The sequence below is a fragment of the Sebastes umbrosus genome, chromosome 8 (genome assembly GCF_015220745.1).
Source record: "Sebastes umbrosus isolate fSebUmb1 chromosome 8, fSebUmb1.pri, whole genome shotgun sequence".
Classification (NCBI taxonomy): domain Eukaryota; kingdom Metazoa; phylum Chordata; class Actinopteri; order Perciformes; family Sebastidae; genus Sebastes; species Sebastes umbrosus.
The window spans coordinates 12930863-12952583 of NC_051276.1; the positions used below are offsets into that span (position 1 = coordinate 12930863).

Consider the following 21721-nt stretch of genomic DNA (forward strand, 5'->3'; position numbering starts at 1 on the left):
GGTTGATCCCACGTGGTACCACCCACATTAAAGCTGCAGTCGGTAGAAACGGAGCAAATATGATTAAAAAGAGATATTTTTATAAAACGGTCACTATATCCTGACAGTAGTGCATGTGACAGGTAATCTGAACAAAATCATGTGCCTCTGTGTCCTCCGGTGTTCTCCGGTGATCCTAACGGCATCTGTAAGATTTCACAGACCGGAGGAAAACAACCAGTCAGAGCTGATCTGGAGTCTGCCGTCCAGCTGCCGTCTATGAGAGCCACGAATCAATCACTCGCGAAATCCGACCAAACGGTCAAACTAGGCAGCGCTGATCAAATATGAATCAATATTCTGTTACTGTAATGCCTATTTCTCACCTCAAATGTATTCAGAAACATCTTGTAGTGAACTGTTTAGCTGTAAAATGAGAAAGTTTGTGACCCGGCAGCCATGTTGAGATCTGCTGAGGAAATACCAAGCACCGTCCACCAGCCGGAGCACAGCCAATAGGAACGCTCTCTCTCTGAAATGACCTGTGATTGGCCAAAGTCTAACATATATCTTTTTAAAGCATTAAAACAGAGCCATGAGGAGGTGCAGGAGTCTAGTTATCTCTCAGAACACTTGAATAACAATATGCTGAAAGGTTATTATGGAATTTTTGACCAATGATGCTAAAAACCTGCTGCCTACTGAAGCTTTAAGCACAAATATCACCTAATTTGCCTGCATTCGCGCATGTGTGACCGACCGTGTCCTGACACATGAGTATAAGACTACTTTGATTATGATTAGCCCAGTTTGCACCACCTCCACTTACAGTGCCAGTTTCCTGGGGGAATCTCTTTGAGAAACTTGGTAATGAACTCTCAACTCTCTTTATTGGCTATGTTGTTCTCACTTGTTCACTTGTTCAGTCATGCGTAAAGAGGTCATAAAACCCAACAACACTGAAGGAGTAGGAGCGTGGCATCACTTCAACCACCTAATAAAAATGTACCACCAAACTCACTTTGGTAGAGATTATTGTGAATATTTTAGATGAATACATAAATAATAGTGACATATTTACAAAAGAAAATTACCAAAAACTCAACTGGTAAACTAAATTATGTTAATGTACTGAAATAAAAAGCATATACATACATCTAAGTCACCAAAGAAAGCGTATAGTATGTGTCATACTAGCAAGCAGCAGGCTGCGTGCACAGCAAACTTAACTGTACATGCACGCACGCATCGTCAGGAAGACAGGAAGCAGTCAATACTGATGCTGCCTTTGAGATAACATACCCGCTCAACAATTTCATGTATCATCACAAAAGAATGTCAAACAAGTATGAAAGACAAGTTTGTGTCTGTCTGTGTGTCTCAGTTATCATGCGGGATGAGCCTGTAACTCCCATTGTACACTAGTGTGTATGTTTGTCTGTGGCTGTGCATGTAAATCTGTGATTTACCTAAAAGTGTTTGCATAAGTTTCATACCTGCATGTGGTTTCCTCAAGTGAGAGGACCTTGGTTCATGGCAACCACAGAAACTTCCTCTTTCTTGAATAGAGCGCACGTTTCTTGCCCTCCTTTCCGATTGCTCCGGGTTAGAGTGACAACCCTCGCTGCGTACCACACATGCCTCGCTCTCACTTGTGGTCTCTGTGTGGTATCCTGCCCTCCTCTCCCCCACCGACTCCTTCCTCTCCTCCGCTGACACCTCATCCCTCGCTTCATCCCTCGCTTCCTTCCTCTCTTCCTCCCGCTCCTTCCTCTCTTCCAGTGATTGTTCCCGCAGAGGTAGGCAGGGTACAGCTGTCTCGGGCTCTGAGAGGGAAATGGCAGTCTCATAGTCTGTGTTGTTTGCTGTGCTGGTGTCAGGGAGTAAAGGTTTTTCAGCGCTGGACTGGGCTGGAGTGAAGAAAACCTGAGGAGAGGACATTTCATTGAGTATGTGTAAAAACAGGGACATGCTTCAATGGCATTTTAAAATGTAAATACAAGAACAGTTGTGATCACCAATGAGGCAAAAAGTTTACAGAGAGGAGAACCCACTGTAGCATGCTTTTAGTAGGGGGATATTTGTGTCCTAGGCAGCAAAGTGTGCATGTTTTGATAGCACCGTCACACAGTATTCACTCTTCAATGGCCTTCTAAGTGCACAGCTTTGTCTTTGCAGCTGTTGTACTGTGTAAATAGTTTCCTTTCGGGAGTTCCCTCATATACCAGGATATAAAATTTAATAAATTCCTTGAAGGAGAAAAAGTTGTGAGCACAAAGGTGTGAAATGTGGAGGGCAGTTTTCAGACATGCGTGGGTATTCTTTTTCATGCCTTAGCTCTTTCAATAAAAGGACTTTTCATGCCCAGTGCTCAATTTTTATGCCACATTTCACAGATTCCACACATTGGCCATAAATATTCCTCCTTTATGGTTTTTGTTCTTGACATCCAAGGGCACCCGTGATTGAATTGTCTATTTCTGAAGCACGAATATTGCAATCTTTTTACAAGTAGAAAGATTTATTGTTCATATAATTTAGCATATTTGTCAAAATGTTGCATTTTTATCACTGTTGCACTATGTTTACAAGCACCTTTTTAACACGAAGCATATTGTTTGTCTATACTGATTAACCCATTTGATTCCAAAGCACCATAAACGATACGAAAAGACAAAAAAAGCGTATTAAACATGCGCACTACCTGGGAGGTAGAGACAGCCATGCTGAAGTTCTCTGAAGCAGGTGGGGGTTCAGGTGGAGTTGTATCAATAGCCGGCCCAGGCTCAGAGGCAGATCCTGGGGCTAAACCAGATCCACCAGATCCGGGGCTGGGAGCTGGCAGAGCGTCCACCTCGGATACAGAATCCTCCGTGATGGGGATGAACTCTGAAGGGGTGATGGCTGTGGTTCGGTCCTCTGATATCATAGGGGACTGGAGGGAGCTCTCACCACCTCCACCAAGCAGCTCACCTGGCAATGACCCCGGGGTGAGCCCGCCCGTTCCTGGAGTGATGGTGGTGGAGCTCGGAGGTTCCAGATTCACTTCTGGAGGTCTGTGGTGATCGGACGTCCGGGAGAAACGGTGGTGAGCTGAGAAAGATTTGGGCAGCAACTGTTTCTTCTTTGACGACCGTTTGTTATTACTACCACCACCACTGTAGTCATCGAGGAACCCGGAGTCATCGCCCTCATTGGCCCCTGAGCCACTGATACAGTTTATAAAAACATTTCGATTGCCTGTGGAGGAGGAAGAGGATCCTTTTTCAAAATCCTCGGTCTGAGAGCGCGTGATTTTCTTTTGCTTGTGGCTGCCAAACCCAAATGAGTGGCGTGATTTGGGGCGTCCACCACCTTCGCTGAACGCTGTTGACGATGACGTCGTTATCGTCTGCTGGCTATTTCCATTGGAGTCAGTGCTCTGTGTCAGCGGGGGTGTGAGGTTTAGGTTGATAGGCTGAACACGTGGTTCACTATTCCGTTTAGCTGAGAAACTGAGAGATGGAGTTCGGAAAAGGCTCCGACGTTTCCCGGTGCTGCCAGAACTGGAGTTGGTGCTGGAGGGCGAAGAGGTGTGGACGCCATTGCCCTTTCCGCCTGAGGATGGAGAGGAGGGGAGAGACTCCTGTCTCTTACTGCTGCTGCGGCGGAAGATCGGCAGGCGGGACACAAGTGTGGAACGCCGTGACCCTGATTCACCCATCTAGAAGCTGAGGCACTGGAGTACTCTGAGGGGACAAATAAACACAAAAACAACATTTAACGGATATAACATGCATTTATATTCAACATGAACCCACACAAATTGTGGGAAGTGATGAGGCACTCAACAACTGTGACATTCACAACTTTGAACAAGCAGTATGTTCTCTCATGTGACAGGTAAGAAATCTCAAATAACAAAGTGATTGCTCATATTCACAATAACCTTCTAAGCAAATGCTGCACCGATCCACAACCAAACACAAGGAGCTTCAGTATACAGACTGTTTGAGGTGAGAAATCTCACATTAACAGATCACACATCCCACGCTGAATGAGTCAAAACAAGTTGCTGCTGCAGATGCTTCTGCTGTAAATGATGGTGTCATATGTGATAGGTTTTTGCTATCCAGGCATTGGTCATTAATGTGTAAACAAAAACAGTGTTGTTTATCCCGTTGCTGCTAGACTCTCCGTCTATCTATCTATCTCCCTGGGAAATTTGTGTGATGAAAACATTTCAAAATACAACTGCCTAAAAGTTTTGAAAGGCAAAACATAAACTAATTTCCAATTTCTTCCATAGACATAACGTCGAAATCAGTATTTGAATGCTTCTGTTTTTTTTTTATGTAAGTATGTAATAATAATAATGTATAAATGCCACAATAGCCCATATAAATAGCACAAATAAGGAATAATCCCACAACATTATTCAGTATTTATATTCAATATTAGTTATTCTCAGATGGATATCGCTGTTTGTTGTTTGTAGAGGTGCGTGTGTGTACAGTAGCGTGGCAGTGGCACTGTCCAGGGCACTAAAAAACGGGTGAGATGGAGACAGACAGATAGAAGAACACGTCAGCCTGCTGCGTCGCGAAGTTTCGAATACCTTCGAAAAATTCTCACCGAAGCCTCGAAGCCCAAAAATGGTAATCGGGACAGCCCTACTATCAACTGAAAATATCAAGCATACTAAAGATTCCTAGCTGAGGTGTAGTTCTGTTTCTGGTACACATGACAAGAATAAAGGACGTGAAAGGTCACAGAAAGAGAAGCCGAGAGCTTTTGTCACTTAGTAAACTAGTATTTTTAACCCTAAACCTCCCTGCCATCTGACATGTTCCACTAAAAAAAAAGACATCACGGGTTATTTTTGTATATTTATGATGAAGTAAAAGTAAAACAACATGATCTGTAACAACACGTGAAATTTCGTCAGACACACAGAGCTTATGCCCCTAAGATGGTATGTTCTAGTTTGGTCTAAAGATGGAAAAAAAATCTGTACATGCATGTGATTACCGCAGGTATGACACCTAGAGGGTTGACTTCTCTTTAACATGCCACATACAATTAACATTTACCTGACAGCTAAGTCATGAAGAGACAGGACTGACCCAGAGGGAGAGCCAGAAGGACAGAGAGAGGGAAAAATCAAAGGCAGACTATACAGTACTTACAATATGTAAGTGTTTGCAGAGGTGCTCACTACTCATACATATAAAGTACTGATTCTGATACATTCCTACTACTCTGTGCTCCCAAGAATTTTGTGTGCATTGCTTAAATCGGTTATTGACTACTGAACATGCAAAAGAAGAAGTGATTTAAAGATTATCATCCCAGACAAAAGAGTAATGATAGAATAGAAAAATGGACTGAGTAGAGATATGAAAAGCCTTCATTTCCTGGCCTGTGGCTCAGATACGTTAGGAATATTAACTGTCCACCCTCTCAACTGTCTGTGAGAGTGTAAAGCTGTAAACACTGTGCCTCATTTAATCATCATTTACAAAACCCTTTATACATTTTACAATTAGCAAACCTCTTAGTAAAAGCATTGAAAGCGCGGTTATTTATTGTCTCACTGCTTGTAAGAACCGACTGAAGTTCCAAGCGTAGAGTCACAGATTAAAGAGGGACGTTCATTTTGGTAAATACTCACATTTTCATTGTTTTCTGCAATTAATTAGCCAAACAGGGACTATGTAGTCCTCGCCATGTTGAAGTGGCGTCCTCTGTGAGAGCTACTACTGAAGCATTTTGTTTTCGATCTCTGTGTAATAAGCTTACATTAAAACCCTTTACTGAAGTGGCTTACGAGTGTGTCACCTCCTTGAAAGTAAATTTGATCAAGTTCTAAATACACAGTGATGCCGTTTCTATTTTCACACCACAAGTTATCTCGGTGTCATATAAAAGGTCAATAAATATTGTTGAAGACAGAGGAGGCCAAAAAACATTTACAGTAATGACACAGTAAACAATGAAATGATATACACACATAACAAAACACAGTTGTTCTGTCTGTCCTGGATCACTCCGAGCTATCTGTGCAAGACAAAACACACTGCAGGTTAGCAGCCTTGTCAAATGTTTTGAAACACTCCCTTTCTTCGAAAGAGGCAGCAATTCAGAAGGGCTTAGTTGCTTATCACCGCCACACAGCCATTTGACCAGGTCATGGCACTCTAACCTGGCTCTTTAAGACAAGGTAGACATCCTCCGACTAATTAGACAGAGATTAAAACAGATTTAGAGCACCTCTTACCGACCAGGGATGATAGGAAAACTCTCTTTAGTGATGGCTTATAGGTGTCAGGCCTGGTTGACACACTTCTCACCAGCATAATGCAAAACCACTATGTGATACAATGTGGGCTAGGGCTGCACAATTCATCAACATTTTATTGAAATCGCAAAATGACCTACTGCAATTTTCAAATCACAGTATTTGTTAAAAAATTGCAATATTTAGAAGCGATATTGGTCAAAATACCATTTTAAATTAAATACTGTGGTGCTGCAGAGATGTCCAAAAAAATCACATCAAAATAATTTTAATATGTTTTTCAATGAAAATTAGAATAATGATGTAAATATGATCATACCCTGTAATATCGCAAATCATATCGCAATTGCAATTAGATATTTTTTCAGAATCGTGCAGCTCTAGTGTGGCCTAACTCACATGGAGTCTGCCCACGCTAAAGCTTACAAAAAGAGCAGGTAGAGAGGTAATACTGCACTGAAGCAGGTGCTTACTTCCTCACTGCTCGTCCACTGCACAAGAAGTGAGACTACCTGTTAGAGAAGCAAAATGTCACCTCATCTCAGTTCCTCTTCCTTTGACTTGACTTGAATAAACTGAGCACATTCAGTGTGGACTAGACTAGACTACTCTTGTTCTGGATATTTCAGTAGTTTCATTTTCTACAGTGACTCAAAAAGGCAAAATGCTAACTAAAGGAATGCTGCTAATATTGATGGGTAAACAGTATTACCTTCAGCATATACATACAGGTACATACATGTACATGGAATTTGACCTCTGCATTGAACCTATCCTAAGCAGTTAGGAGCAGTGGGCTTCTGTAAAGCACCCAGGGAGCAACTTGGGGTTCAGTGTCTTGCTCAAGGACACTTCCACGTGCAGACAGTAGGAGGCGGGGATCAAACCGCACCAACCTTCTGGTCAAGGGACGACCCGCTCAACCAACTGAGCTACAACCACCCGTAAGAACACAATGCCAATCAAATCAGAAACACCCTGAAAGGTGTTGGCCTTTTATTAACTTTAAAAGAATTGTTATCGATATAATCAGCTATTGTTAACTGCCATCAAGATACAACAAATTCAGTGCCACAGTTTTCAAAGTGCATAATGCAACAGTGTTAAGAACATGGGGTCAACTAAGTTTATGTTTGGTTCAATGATTTGCAAGACTTCTCTTAAACGACAAAGTAATGGTGGTTGCACTGTCACTGTAAAGTTTCCTTTTCAAACACAGACTGTTGTGATGTAATATTAGCATACAATACACAAAATATGTTGTTAATTCATTGTTTAGAAATGAATAGCTCTAGGAGATCAGGGGGAGTCCCCTGCCATGCTCCTAATGATCACAACATGTGCCAAATAAACCAGCTTAGCTTGAAGTCTTTTATTCCTGTGCTGTGTTTGCATTGTCTTATCACCACGCTGTACACTGAGCTTACACTAGTTAGTAATATAGTAAATCAGATGACTGATGTATGGGTCCAAATTCCCATTTCAGTGCACGTTTATCTCAATGCACGATTATCTCACGGTTTGAAAGAATAGAAGGTGTGTATGTGGTGTGATAACTGGGTGTTTCCTATAAAACAGGTTCTCAGGATCTACTGTATGGGATCTTTTTCACAACAATAACCACGCATTACATGCAAACCATAATGTTCTAAAACATGTAATGGAAGATTATTAGGCAACACTGTCTGACTGACTGAATACAGAAAACAGTATGCTTCACACAAGCTTTCATAGCTTCCTGGTGACTGATATGGCATATTGAGGTTACTTTAAACAAATGTAACACAACGGCTCTACCAAAGTAAGGTTAAATATTAATTTAAGCCTGAGGGGAATTGTTTTAGAAGGTGTGTGTTTTCATAGAAAGAGTTAGCTGGCTTCAATGATGGGGTGGGTGATATCGTCAAAACAAAATATACCAAAGTTTTATCCCAATATTTACACACACATTTTGAGTAAAACAATGGTAATGTGGGTATGATGACCAAACAGATACAGATACAATATTCACTGTTCATTTAACTCAGGTACAACATTCTGACAAAATTGAAATACCAGGAAACACAAATATAAGCTAAACTACATATAAGTCACCATACAATATATTCCCAGATGATAACTAATCTATAATCATTTAATCTGTGTTACAACAACGTATCATGTAGCTTCTGCGACCTTCATAAGGAATAGCATAACAAAACTGCTTACCTCTAAGCAAGCCAGGACATGTGGTCAAAACAACACGCTATCTTGAGCAAGATGACTCCTTTTTAACCAGGGACTCAAAAGACAAATGCAATCTCTCACCTTTGGTCCAAAAAAAAACATTGCTGTTCTGAAGATATGATAACTATCTTGTTTGAGGCCACTAAAGAAAGAAGGAACTGCAGACTAAAAGCCTCTGCTGATTCAGAGTACATCCCATTGATCATCAATTTGATATTTGGATACCACATGAATTAACAAAAGCTATGGTGGCTGAGAAACACACTGCAACTGAAGTAAAACATGCAAATACACAAAACACAAGAAAAGCACAAACAAGGATTTTGATAACAAATATGTCACATTTAGAAAACATACTGCAAATAAAAAAAGAACACGAGCAAACTGACCAGGTGTCCCACTTTATGAGAGACTGCACAGCATTTTTATCCCTTGTCCCACGTCCCACATATTGAGATGATGTCCCACATTTTCATTGGCTATAGTATTCAAAAGTCAAACCGCTGCAGGACAGACGCTTTTTTTTTTTTTCAAATCCGACTTTTATCCAATGTCTGTGAAGAAAGCAGGGAAGGCTGTCATCACGAGGCTATGTTTGCTGTCAAACTGCGCACACGTGGGTCAAGTGCAGGTTAACCTTTCACCGTCTTTGCTACGCTATGCCCAACGGGGAAAATTGCGAGTCACCGTAAAGTCACAAGCTGCAGATTTAGGCGGAATATGATGGAAACTACCACAAAGACAAGGAAAAGCAGCTACAACAAAGACTGTGAAACTACTTCTAACTATTTATAAGCCATAGTGTGCACAATGTGCGTAGGAGAAGACCTCAGGTCGACAACAAAGAGCAAAAAGACTCCCGCACACTGTAACTAACGTTTCGATATACAGTCCTTCATCAAGTCAAAAAAATAACCTGATGAAGGTACATAACGAGCTACAACCTGATTTTAATCAAAACGAGCCGTCCTCCGAGCTGGACACGTAACATTGGTCTCCATGTGGATAAGATAGTTAGAAAATGCCATGAAGCAGAAAGAGCTTATCATCAAGGAATTTGTGGTGAACGATAGCTTTGTTCGCTAGAGAGTTGTGGTAGAAATTTACAGCATGTTGTAGATTTATTGTCTCCAGACACACTTTATAAACCCACACGGCTGCAGTGCAGTGTCACAGTATGTTTGAATAGCTTCTGCCTCCCACTTGCCATTGCTTCTGACGTAATTACAGATATCCGCAACGTCATTTCGCCTAGTCAAAACTTAATCTATCCGCAACTGAATTGTACATATCTGTAATGAGAAACCCCACACATGAATGGCAAAAGTAGTTTGAATCATACTAGTCAAAATGTAATTACGGATATCTAAAATTAAAGTTTTGCCTAGGCAAAATATAATTAGGGATATCTTGAATTAGAGGTTAATGAATATCCAGTCTATAGCTATTAAATGTTAAAGGGACTGTTTGTAACTTCTTACACGTATAAATCACTCGGGTCGGTGTCCCATGCGCGCTCGCATATGCAGGCTCGCGTGTGGCTACGCTGTTCAGAATCAGACTCCAACAGAAACTACACGGAAGCACCAAAACCGCAAAGTTCTATCTAGTAAAGCCCGTCTTGCAAAACAGTGTTGGCTGCGGTTGTAGTACGCGGGGGAGACCGTCGCTTTGGTCTCCAGGGCCGGAGTCTCTGCTGTACTCTGCTCCTCTGCTCGTCTGCCTGCCTGCTTGCCTTCACTCACACACCGCGCTCGTTCTCGGTCTTTCGCTCCACCTCACGTGCATGCGCGCACACTACACACTGCAGAGGAGTTAGTTTAGCTCTGAGAATATTTAGTGAATGTACAGCGGACGTTTGTGCAGAAATAAATGCTGCAGCTCCTCCAGACCAACAGAGGTTTTCCGTGTCTTGTGAAGTGACGGGGCTCCGCAGCGAGAAACGTTATCGTCTCCGACCGGATGCCGGTGTCTCCCCTGTTCCCTCCGGCCGCGGTCGGGAGGCTGAGGCAGGAAAAGCCAACACTAGGATCAGCAGTGATTCATGGAGAAACCTCCGTCTGGTCAGCTAACATTACTGCCAAGCAGGTGAAATATAGAGTGATATTGTGGTTTTAGCTGACTTGTGTCGCCTGACTGTTTAAAGCGATGCTCGTTCATGTCTATTAAAAGCGAGCACAACAAGAGCCCGACGCTGACTTTCTTTGACTTAACGGCCACAGGTGTCGCCGTTAACAAGCATTTCTGAAAGTTACAAACAGTCCCTTTAAATGTTAAAACAGCTTGCCATACATCTTAAAGCTGTTTTCACAGACTGATGGAGTGTCCCTTTAAAGGTTTTGATGAAAATGTGTTTCTTATATATATATATATTACAGTGGTTGCTGATGAAGTGCCACCTTGTAATGGCTCGTGACTGGTGGTTACTCCACGTTTGTTTAAGTGAGTTGTCATCAAACATCATGTTGTTATTGTGAGCTTATACTGTAATAACAACAGTTCTTACAAGTGTTCAACAGGCCTGGGTGCTTTTTTTTATTCTGTCAATTAGCTATAGTTATCAGATTACATGAGATGAGATGGAGGGATGTAGATGCATGTCAGCAGCAGCAGCAGCCCAGCTGGAGACCAACAACTGTCACACAGGAGAGAGACGTCAACAAGCTCTGCAGCCTGCAGACCTTTAATAATCCAGACTAGCTAGCTGGCTCATCTCACTGACACTACGACACTATGTATCAATAAAACACCGCGTGGCGCTTTATTCAGGCTGTAAAGGTCATCGGTGTTCAGAGGAAACACTGTAGCAGATCAGGTGATTGAGCTGGTGCTGGCTAGCAGGCAGCGGACAAACAAACACGTCCTGTAATGTACATTACCTTCAGTCTCCTCGCGCAGATACAGCTGAATATGTCTTCACTTTGTGCTCGTGCGAGTTATTATAACCTGCATGAGGATGTCTGGAAGTGTACGACGGTACTGAAGTCGTCCTGAGGTCCTGAGGTAGCACCTTGTGTAGCACTGACGCTGATATTACACCTCAGTGACGTGGAGTGTCTCTTCCTCCGTCGTCTTCTTCTTCCGCGTTGCGACGACAGGACGCGAGCGTGCCCAGCGTGACGTCAGTCCTCCTCCTCCTCCTCCTCCCATCATCCCTCAGCTCAGCATCCTCCAGCAGGTGGATAGGATGGATGGACTATTCCATCTGTCTCTGCTCAATATCATCAATAAACCCCATCCTTAATCGATTATTCTGTGTCGGGTCAATGAAGTAGCTTATATCTTTTCTTAGCTTATGCAAACCATAGCATACACATGTTAACATACCAAAAGGAGAACAAATAGCTATTTTAGGGATATAAAGTGAATATCAAATCGATTCAATACAAGGTTGCAGTTTAAATCCTAATATTTCGATTCACGATTCAAGAGTTTTATTTGTTATTTGCACCTATAAGTACATTGGAATTGTGAGCAGTTTACACCAAGTCAGCTTTCAGAAAAGAAAAAAGGTAGAAAAGGCACAAGGTAATTACAGTACAAAATAAGTAGCACATTCAACTCAACACAATAAATAAATAAATTATTAAAATATAAAGCGCCCTCAGTGTAGTCAATAAATAAACTAAACTACCCTCTGCATAGGAACAATACCCCCAGAATACAAATATACAGTATATATGCTCCATGACCATGTTAAAAGAACTTGTAACTCTCAAAAATATATAAAAAAAAAAAGAAGAAATAATTAATATATTTCAGACAATTACACAGTGGAAGGCACAGCATTGCAGTCCATTCAGTTCAGGTGTACTGTGTGTCATCAATGGTATGGAGGTGAGGTGTGTGGTATTTGTGTCCCTCTTTAACGTCCTTTGTCACCAGTCTTATTGTAGCTGGGAAGAAGCTGTTGTGACACCAGAGGTGCTCTGTGAGTGGAGATGCTCTCTGGCCTGTGGTGCCTCAGGTTGTGTCCTGATTTCCTCTACCTGAACAGAGAGTGAGCTGGGTGGTGTCTGTCCCTCAGGATGCTCTGTGCCCTCCAGTGGCCCTCTAGTTAGTGGGCTATGTATGATGGAAATTGATCTCTGCAGAAATAAGTAAGATAATTAGGACTGTCAATCGATTAAAATATTTAATCACAGTTAATCGCATGATCGTCCATAGTTAATTGCAATTAGTCGCAAATTAATCACACACTTTTTATTTGTTCAAAATGTACATTAAAGGGAGATTTGTCAAGTATTTAATACTCTTATCAACATGGGAGTGGACAAATGTGCTTGCTTTATGCAAATGTATGTATATATTTATTATTTGAAATCAATTAACAACACAAAACAATGACAGATATTGTCCAGAAACCCTCACAGGTACTGCATTTAGCAAAAAAGAAAAATATGCTTGAATCATAATATGGCGAACTCAAGGCCAACAGGCAACAACAGCTGTCAGTGTGTCAGTGTGCTGACTTGACTATGACTTGCTCCAAACTGCATGTGATTATCATAACGTGGGCATGTCTGTTAAGGGGAGACTGATGGGTACCCATAGAACCCATTTTCATTCACATATCTTGAGGTCAGAGGTCAAGGGACCCCTTTGAAAATGGCCTTGCCTGTTTTTCCCCGCCAAAATTTAGCATATCCTTCACAACAAGCTAGTATGACATGGTTGGGACCAGTGGATTCCTTAGGTTTTCTAGTTTCATATGATACCAGCATCTTCACTCTAGCTTTAAAACTGAGCCCGCTACAACCTAAAAAACACAAGTTGCCTTAATGCGTTAAAGAAATTAGTGGCGTTAAAACTAATTTGTATTAATATGTTATTGCGTTAACTTTGACAGCCCTAAAGATAATATCTAAATAACTTGAAAAATAGAATGCTATATAGACTATACATAAAAAATAACAAAAAAAGAATAGCTTCTAAATGCTATAAGTAAATATACACATTGTAACAATGAAGTGTATTGTGACCTCAAAAGTAAAAAATAAAGTGAGAAGACTAAAGTGTATGAGCTAATTATTTGTTGTTAGTATTTAGTTGTTTTACTAATTAGTAGATATTAGATAGTAGATATTTACTTTATTTAGATTGGATTTTTGATAGTGTTTTTTACTGTTGCTAGTTATTTATTTAGTTTAACTATTTTCTTATTTAGTATATTTAGTTTTTTGCGTAATTAGGATTTTGTTTTCTTTTGTTCATGAATTGGGTAAAACTGACCTGTGGTTATATAGGTAAGTAGGCAGGTATAGGACCAGCATGCACCTGGGTGGGCTTATGGTTTTTTACCAGAACAAGACGAGAGGCAGCAACATCCATGTTTTCTTTTAGTTCGTTTGCTTGCTTTTTATTTTGATAAATAAATAATCAGAAACATAATTTTTTCATGGCCAATGGACTCTTTGTGTTATCCACATACCCTATGGTGTGTCAGTGGCAAATGGCCACTACATAACGATTAAACACACACTAGGGCTGCATCAGTATCGGCCGATATTCGCCTTGTTGACTGCCATGGGTCTATCTGCAAATAAGATGACATTCACCGATGGCAGTGGCCGATGTTTATCTGTTGTGTTGTATCCATTTGCTAAATGTTGTGTTGGTTATTAGCGGTCGGTCTCGGACAACAGTAACCAGCTGCTGATTCGGAGAAAAAGCCACTGGCTGAACACAACTCTGACATGACGGCAGGAATGTGGTGCTCATTCAAAGACGGTGTAATGAAATTCTGAATAGCAGTTCAGTTATTTTTTTATAATGAAGAGGTCTTTATTTCCCTGGCACAAAAGGGGAATGAATAACAGTAAAAACTAAATAAACAGAAACATCGGTATCGGACAAAGTGTTATTCTTTAACATCAGTATCGGCCCAGAATTTCACAATTGGTGCATCCCTAAATGCAACAATTAAATCAACACCTGAGGGAATTGAATTGGGTGATGGGCAGAGTCATGAGTCTGCATATAGCAGTTAGCAGCAATATATAAGCTAAATGCAGAATTTGCAAAGCCATAATAAGCTTATCATTTTGTGTATTTGTCAGGTCCAGAGCTTAATGAATTCTGTGTCCCTCTAATCTTTCAATACGCTTTGTTTTATGTGTGTAATGCACCACACTGGAATCAAACTACAAAGACGTATTACAAGACAGACATCCTACACATACCTCAACACAAACTATTTGAAGAAAGATTAAGGTTTTGCTATATATGCTTCCACAGTGCCCAGATATATAAATATGGAAGAAATGTGCATTGCATGCAAGACAGCATTTCTGAACAATAAACATTCTGCAAGGAATAATGGGAGAAAAATCCTAATGCAAGAGAAAGACTTAACCGGTAATGTTTAGGGGTTGTGATTTCTCCCGAAGTAAGTTTTACAAAGCTGCACAATATTATTAAAGACACAAAATAGATTTGAAAACACACTAGTTTTATTTGATGTAATCCCCACACAGCAAATTAAAAAGTGTTTCCAGGAATCGGAGCAAAGAACAATATTTCCACATCTTTACATACCACATACAGAAACCCACCACTTACACACCACATCCAAATCCTCTGGAGGAAACACATAGGGACAAACGCACTGTCACTAATTTAGAGATCCAAAAATTTGAGTGTTACCAAGAAGAAAAAAAAAAAACACATTTACAAGTCAAGTAGTGTTTGTATCAAGGAAAAGCCCATTTAAAACCACAAAGTAAAGAAACTAATTACAGTGCAAATTGTCTTGATAGGCTTATGTCTGTCTAAACTCTTTTCTACAGCCTGTTTAATAATATTGCACACACACACACTTATTATACACACCTGCAGAGCCAAACAGCTGCTGACATGCTACAGATTTTTAAAGTGCTAGCTTGGAATTAGATTGAGAGCCAGCCTGCGAAATATTTGGTTCTAAACTATTTGCTGAAAAGCAAGCTGTGATGAATTTTAAAAGTCCGATGAGATGTTGAGATTATAAGCCTTTTATCAGATTTCTATACATGCAACTCTGCTGTGACCCCGAGTGAAACAAACCAATAGAAGAAAAGCAACTAAAAAACATGTCAGCTGTTTGTTCTGTAATTAACAGGAATACATTCAGTGATGGAAATTCCTAAATGCATAGACGGGTTTTAAGGTGTTCAATTTTAAAATGAGGGAATCAAGGTTCAGGTTTGAGACCTCTGAAAATTGGAGTAAAAATTATTCACATAAGCACCTGTGAGACAAAATACGCACACAGTCACAGAAATCCAATATTTCATTTTGAGTGGAGAATGTTTCTGTCTTGCTACATGTAAGAGCATGAATTTAAATGTTTCTAACCCAAAACAAAAACCCATTTGTTCCACACTATATAACCAAAACATTTAAACTGTCTAATCAAACCAACACCACAAAAAGGTCATTTGAAAAAAACTCCCTTGACAAAGGCAGTTGAATATCTGCTTACAATAATTCCCACCAATAGAGATACACCAACTAATAAACATTTAAAATGTACTTTATTTCACCGAAAATAATATACTCTGGATTAATGGCCTATGTACATGGAAGTTAAATCAAACATTTTGAGAGATCAGCTTATTATCTGACATTAAAGAGAAGGCGGAGATATTGAATGGACCGTTACGGACAAAGCTGTAAATCAAACCAAACTTGTTTCTGTGAGGAAAGGTACCGTAGTTAAGGGTTTCCAGGCCTGACGGATAGAGGTAGGTAGCATTGGGCCCCAATCAGGGCCAGAAACCTGAGAAAACACACACACACACCGATTACCCTCACCCTCCAGAACTCAAAATATACATGAATGTTCAAACAAACCCACGTGCAGGCACATATACAGTATATAAAAAACAAGTGTGATTGCCCAGCAGTGAGCTCTCTTAGACTTGAATATCTGAGCGGATTTAATCAAAGCCAATCAACCACTTAGGGGAGCCGTCTGATAGCCAAACTCACCGGTGACATACTAATATGCTACATTTCATGTGTCTGCACTGCGAGTGAACGGTGGTTTTGATAGTTAAGGTACTGAACAGTGTGTTTTGTGATAGCACTTTATGTAAGCACCTGAATAACTGTGTTTTTAAACGGTGTTTAAAGGCTGCTAGGCGACAGAGCGGTGTGTTGCACTTAAGTCAGCACCAGAACCAACACGCTTTGGCTATTAGTGACTTTGCGGCTGCCAGACTGACGTTGACTACAAGTACACGGTGTTCTGGTACCCGGCTGGTTTTATGGTGTTAAGAGTCACATTCAGTGCTGTGCAAACAGTGAGAGGCTTTTAAAATCCAAGTAACTACTCCAGGATTAAACGTTTATGCTTGTAAAAAGGTGAACTGTGAGACATCAATGTGCCGATTATGTCTACAACGTTTAAAGTGAAGAACCTAACTAGGTAGTGATCAAAACGTGATGATTGTTAAGTTTATCATGTGCGAGGCTTCATTCATCATATTGTGCAAAAACAGCTCAACGTAACTGTGACATGGAGGAAAAGTAGTGTTTTCTGTGATGAAGTCGAGAGTATAATGAATATTAACTGTTATAACTTTGACACCAGTGTCCGTGATAAACTACCTACAGTAAAAACTCATACAGTATTTATGCTAAGTATTTCCATTATGCTTGTGCAATAACACCAACATCTGCCCGCAAACTAAAGGGACCCATTTCCTAATAAAAAAAAAGGCACAAAGGCGCTAGCTTTATAGTAGCTACAAGGCTCTCAGGTCCACCAAGATTACATCTAAACCTATGCTGCTACATTTAGACAAATAGTTACAGCCAAAGAAACAAAGAGCACCCAATAATTGATACACACACAACATAATCTATAAACATATACCTGGCAAAAGAGGAAGTGTAAGTGTAAGCTCAAAGGCGTTTCATGTTAAAATAAAGATTTAAAGTAGCTGCAGACTATTGCAGCCAATTCCACTATCTGATCACAGCTGGCAAGTACAATTAACAGATACAGAGACTTTGGTATGCAGAGAAGACCTTTCACATACCAACCTCTGGAGACCTTTGTATGTGGACACTAATATACAGCGTCATACTCTTTGTGTATGGCTCATACATTATACATGCCAACTCTAAATAGAGATCCCATTTTCACATTTAGGACCAAAAGGCCCTGGTCACATCTGCCTCATCTGACCTTCAGAAAAAACTATTTGGATTGTACTCCATCACCCTGTTAATAAAATCTGCTCTTCCCAGCCAGAACATGCCAAAGATTAAACAGACGCAGGTCCTAAAGCATCAGCATGCTCCGTCCCTCATCAGAAGGTCAGTCTCTTAGCGGTGAGGAACTCCTCCAGTTGGACCTTGGCGCTGCCCATGAGCCCAAACGCTGGATACATTGTTCCCGAACAATCCACCTGCCTCTCGTAAAGGCACCTCATGGTGTCGGCATCGTAGAAATACACCCGGCACGCGTCGTAATCTAGGCATACGCCCAAGCGCTGTGGCATGGGAAGCACGCGGTTGCCAGGGTCACCGGACGATGCGCTCGCCGTGGAGATGGAGGAGGATGAAGGCGCCTTGGGGATGAAGAGTTTGCCCATGCCCAGGGTGAGGAGGGTGAAGGGCTGGGAGAGCTCATAGCAGGTGTCTTCACTGCCGCTGTCATGCCCACTATCATGGTCGTACCTGGTGAGAGGAGGAGGAGGAAGAACGGAAAGAGAGAAAGGAGAGAAGGAGGAAGGAGGAAGAGGAAAGACAGAAAGAAGAGAAGGAGAAGATTAAGAAAGGAAGGGAGGGAGGAAGGAGAAGAAGAAAGGAGGAAGGAAGGAGAAGAAAGAAAGAAAGATGAGAAGAAGAAGAGGGGGATAGATGGGCACAGAGACATAAGGTTGTTTCAGTTTATATCATTTTGAAACCTGTGTCAAAACCAGAATCATAATAAATCGAAAATAAAAAAGATTGATTATTTGCCCCGCTTAAGGCTACAAATAATTTTATCAATTTATGCTGCTGATTATTTTTCTCAATTCATTGTTTGCTCTATAAAATGACAGAAAATAGAGAAAAGGGCCCCACAATTTGATTTCTTGGCAAATTATTGATTATGGAAATTGTCACGAATTCACTTTCTGTCAATTTGTCGTGTCGTGTTAACCTTTCATGTTAGCTTTTTAACATATATCACAAAAGAAAACTGCCATTACTTATAATTACCTATTCCTTAAAAAAAAAATTAAGATTTATGATTTTTCGGAAAAATGCATACTCATCCTCAAATGATTAGTTGAATGCTGCCCGGTGTTTATCACCTCGCATGCATTGCATTATGTTATTACCATAGAATTTAAATGTATTTGCGTAAATAAATGTGTCCCTTTACATCCTTTTACATGAACTGATCCAGGGAGAAAGGCAGGCTTTGTCTGAAGGAGTAAGCTCTTTACGGGTTTATACTGGTTCTCTTACGTCACAGGATTAGGTATGACTCAAACACACTTATCTCTGTGCTCAGATTGTGTGTGTGTGTGTGTGTGTGTGTGTGTGTGTGTGTGTTGCAGTCTGGTATGCAAAAGGTAAAAACAAACTGAATTTAAATTTAAGATGATATCCGTGTGTTGTGTATGTAGACATCATGTGCGTTTGCTCTCACCTCGGGCTGCTGGTATCTCTGGGATTGTGAAACCATTCCATCAGCTTTGAGTCAGAGGCCACTCCAACTTTAACCATGTAGGAGAACGACTCCACCTTGAAGGCCCAATAGTGTCTGCAAAACAAACAGAGCAATTACATTTATTACTGCAAGACTGGAAATTATAATGACCCATTGATGCACACATTTTTCTGATGCAATAATCTCCTCACGGTGACATTCTGAATGGAGGTAAAAAAAAATGGTACAGAAATGACAGTTTAATAATCCCACCACCTTGTGCTCAAAAATAAAGTTCCATCTCTGCTTCCTCTCTCTTGAATATTTTATATCCAGACAGCGTGACACATTGATAGTCTAATGAGCGAGATACCAGAGGGGCTTCCACATTGTGTGCAACACTACCTGTGTTTTGTCATTTTTGCCTAAATTTAATTCTAATTGACTGTTTGTGCAGACAAACAATGTAAGGTGGTTGCACACATCCAAAACCGTAGTAGGCCGGTGCTCGACCAGTAGAAGACAGCAATGAAAAACGTAGAAGATGTAGCTCCCATAATATTGAGGAAATTCATAATATAAGCCCATAAAAATAGCATCAAACCCATGGCTGTCATACTTTGTAATTGGCTAGAATGAAATCGAGGCACCCCCCCTCATTACATATCCATGGGCTTATGTGTGTAGATTCCTACTCTTATTTATGTTTGAGGTATATCCAATTTATATATATATTTTTTTTTTATATATAAAGGAGGTGCCTCTATTTCATTCTAGCTAATTAGAAAGTATGACAACCATGGGCTTGATATTATTCTTATGAGAATGCGGTACTTGCCTGTATTATGAATAGATAAATGTTGGTTTATGAATTGTTGTATATTATGTATATACTGTATTTGTGTTTTTCTTAATATACATGTAACATTACCAGTGATTATATGTGGGATACTTGGGTCACTGGCTGGATCATGTGACCAGAGCGCTTACCTTTTAAGATAGCGTCTCTGTGCAGATGTATTAAGTCTGAAGAAGAGCATAGGCTCAAAACGTCACTTACTAAGATGTGCCAAAAAATTGCACTTAAGGGAGCTACAGTGTGCAGACCTTCTTCAACGTTTTTCACTAATGTTATAGTGCAGCCCATACCTTTTTTCTTTAGACAAAATATTGACTCACTTCGCAACAGTATTTTGTTATGTAACACATTAACTGGACACAGCTTCTTTGCACAAAGCCTCAGTGTTGTCAGTTTTTAGCATACCTTCCCTGAGTGATGCCCGTGTCCCCAATTATGTAGTCCAGTCCGATGTAGCTGCCCGTCTGCACTCGTTCTGCTGCAAGGAGGAAGGCCATGCTTGCTACGCTCTCCACTGTGTCCCGTCGCTTGTTTAGAATCAGCCGCTCCGTACTGAAGCCACACTTGTCGCTGAACAGGAAACCAAAGGCTGTATGTGAAGAGATGGGGGGATGAATGAGCCAGAGGAAAGACAAAATTACAAGAAAGGGTGTACAAAACAGAGGAAGAGGAAGGTGGAGGGGGAGAGGGAGCCAAGAGAAAGAAGAAATCAGAAATGGTAGGAGAAGAAAAAAACAATTTAGTTCAGGAGAAAAGAGATTTTGAGAGGGCATAAAACTCATTCAAAAGGCAGTGGCTTGGCTTGGAACTGGGTAGATGACACGAGCTGACACATGAGGGCGCTATAGCACAATGTTAAAGAGCTACACAAAGACCTACTTGCCATCATCATCATCCCACCATGAAGAATAACAGCCATGAAACTCATTTGTTATGTGCAGCTGTCATTTATATTCATCATCTGGGTTCAATTAAAAGCATTCTATAAATAGTTTATGGGCCAAAGGCCACGATTACAATAACCCAGGATACATATAGGCTGACATGATTATGCCTGTTCACTCAACCATCCCATGCAATACTACATCTACACTGGCAAAGACCACTTCATTTGCATGTGTCTGGGGTAGTCTGTCCAACAACTAGGCCATGATAATGATAATAGCAGTATAACCCTGCCTAAAGGGGGAACAGACAACAATGCTGCAGCTTTATGTGAAGTTATGCACCAATACTGAAAACTATCATGTCACTATGTTTGTCTTAACCGATTTATCAATTATCAAAATAGTTGGCGATTAATTTAAGAGTTGACAACTAATCGATTAATCGTTGCAGCTCTACTTTGGATTTCATTTTAAATATGAAAGTGACATCCATGTTTCAAAAGAACCCCTGACAGCTGCTTGATAGCTACTGTAAAGTGAGGTTACCAGTCATTTAATAAATAATAAAAGAAAAATGGGGGCAAACGTAATTGATGCAGTATGAAATTAGTCCCAAAGCAGCAATATTTTAATTTGACATCCAGTTAAGACCCAGATATTTATAGTATGGATTTCTTTTCTTTTTTTATATAATGAGTTAATGATGAGTTAGCTGCACCTGGGACAAGCAGTCTCTCTCTCTCAACCACAACCTTGAGATCTGTGGGTTCAGCAGCAATGTGCTATTTGCACAAACAGCATATTAGCTGTTAAACATGCTGGTTCCATGCTGGGCTTTGAGGGACTGAATGATATCC

The 21721-nt window shown here is 40.6% G+C and overlaps 2 protein-coding genes across 7 annotated transcripts in view; both read right to left on the reverse strand.

The window, feature by feature from the left end:
• The window catches only part of ccser1 (coiled-coil serine-rich protein 1), a 139400-nt gene extending 133597 nt beyond the window's left edge, over positions 1–5803 (reverse strand). For 2 of the 4 annotated variants that reach the window (XM_037778696.1, XM_037778698.1), the window contains exons 1-3: positions 5633–5802; positions 2684–3707; positions 1476–1905 (exon numbers count right to left, since the gene is read on the reverse strand). In XM_037778696.1, the coding sequence (XP_037634624.1) occupies positions 1476–1905; positions 2684–3682 (1429 nt within the window). In that variant the 5' untranslated portion in view covers positions 3683–3707; positions 5633–5802. Of the gene's footprint in view, positions 1–1475; positions 1906–2683; positions 3708–5632 lie in introns of all 4 variants that reach the window. The other 2 variants (XM_037778697.1, XM_037778700.1) reach the window with 2 other exon arrangements.
• Positions 5804–14915: 9112 nt separating this feature from the next.
• The window catches only part of trim36 (tripartite motif containing 36), a 38447-nt gene continuing 31641 nt past the window's right edge, over positions 14916–21721 (reverse strand). For all 3 annotated transcript variants that reach the window (XM_037778701.1, XM_037778702.1, XM_037778703.1), the window contains exons 11-13: positions 20383–20566; positions 19119–19232; positions 14916–18154 (exon numbers count right to left, since the gene is read on the reverse strand). In XM_037778701.1, the coding sequence (XP_037634629.1) occupies positions 17785–18154; positions 19119–19232; positions 20383–20566 (668 nt within the window). In that variant the 3' untranslated portion in view covers positions 14916–17784. The remainder of the gene's footprint in view (positions 18155–19118; positions 19233–20382; positions 20567–21721) is intronic.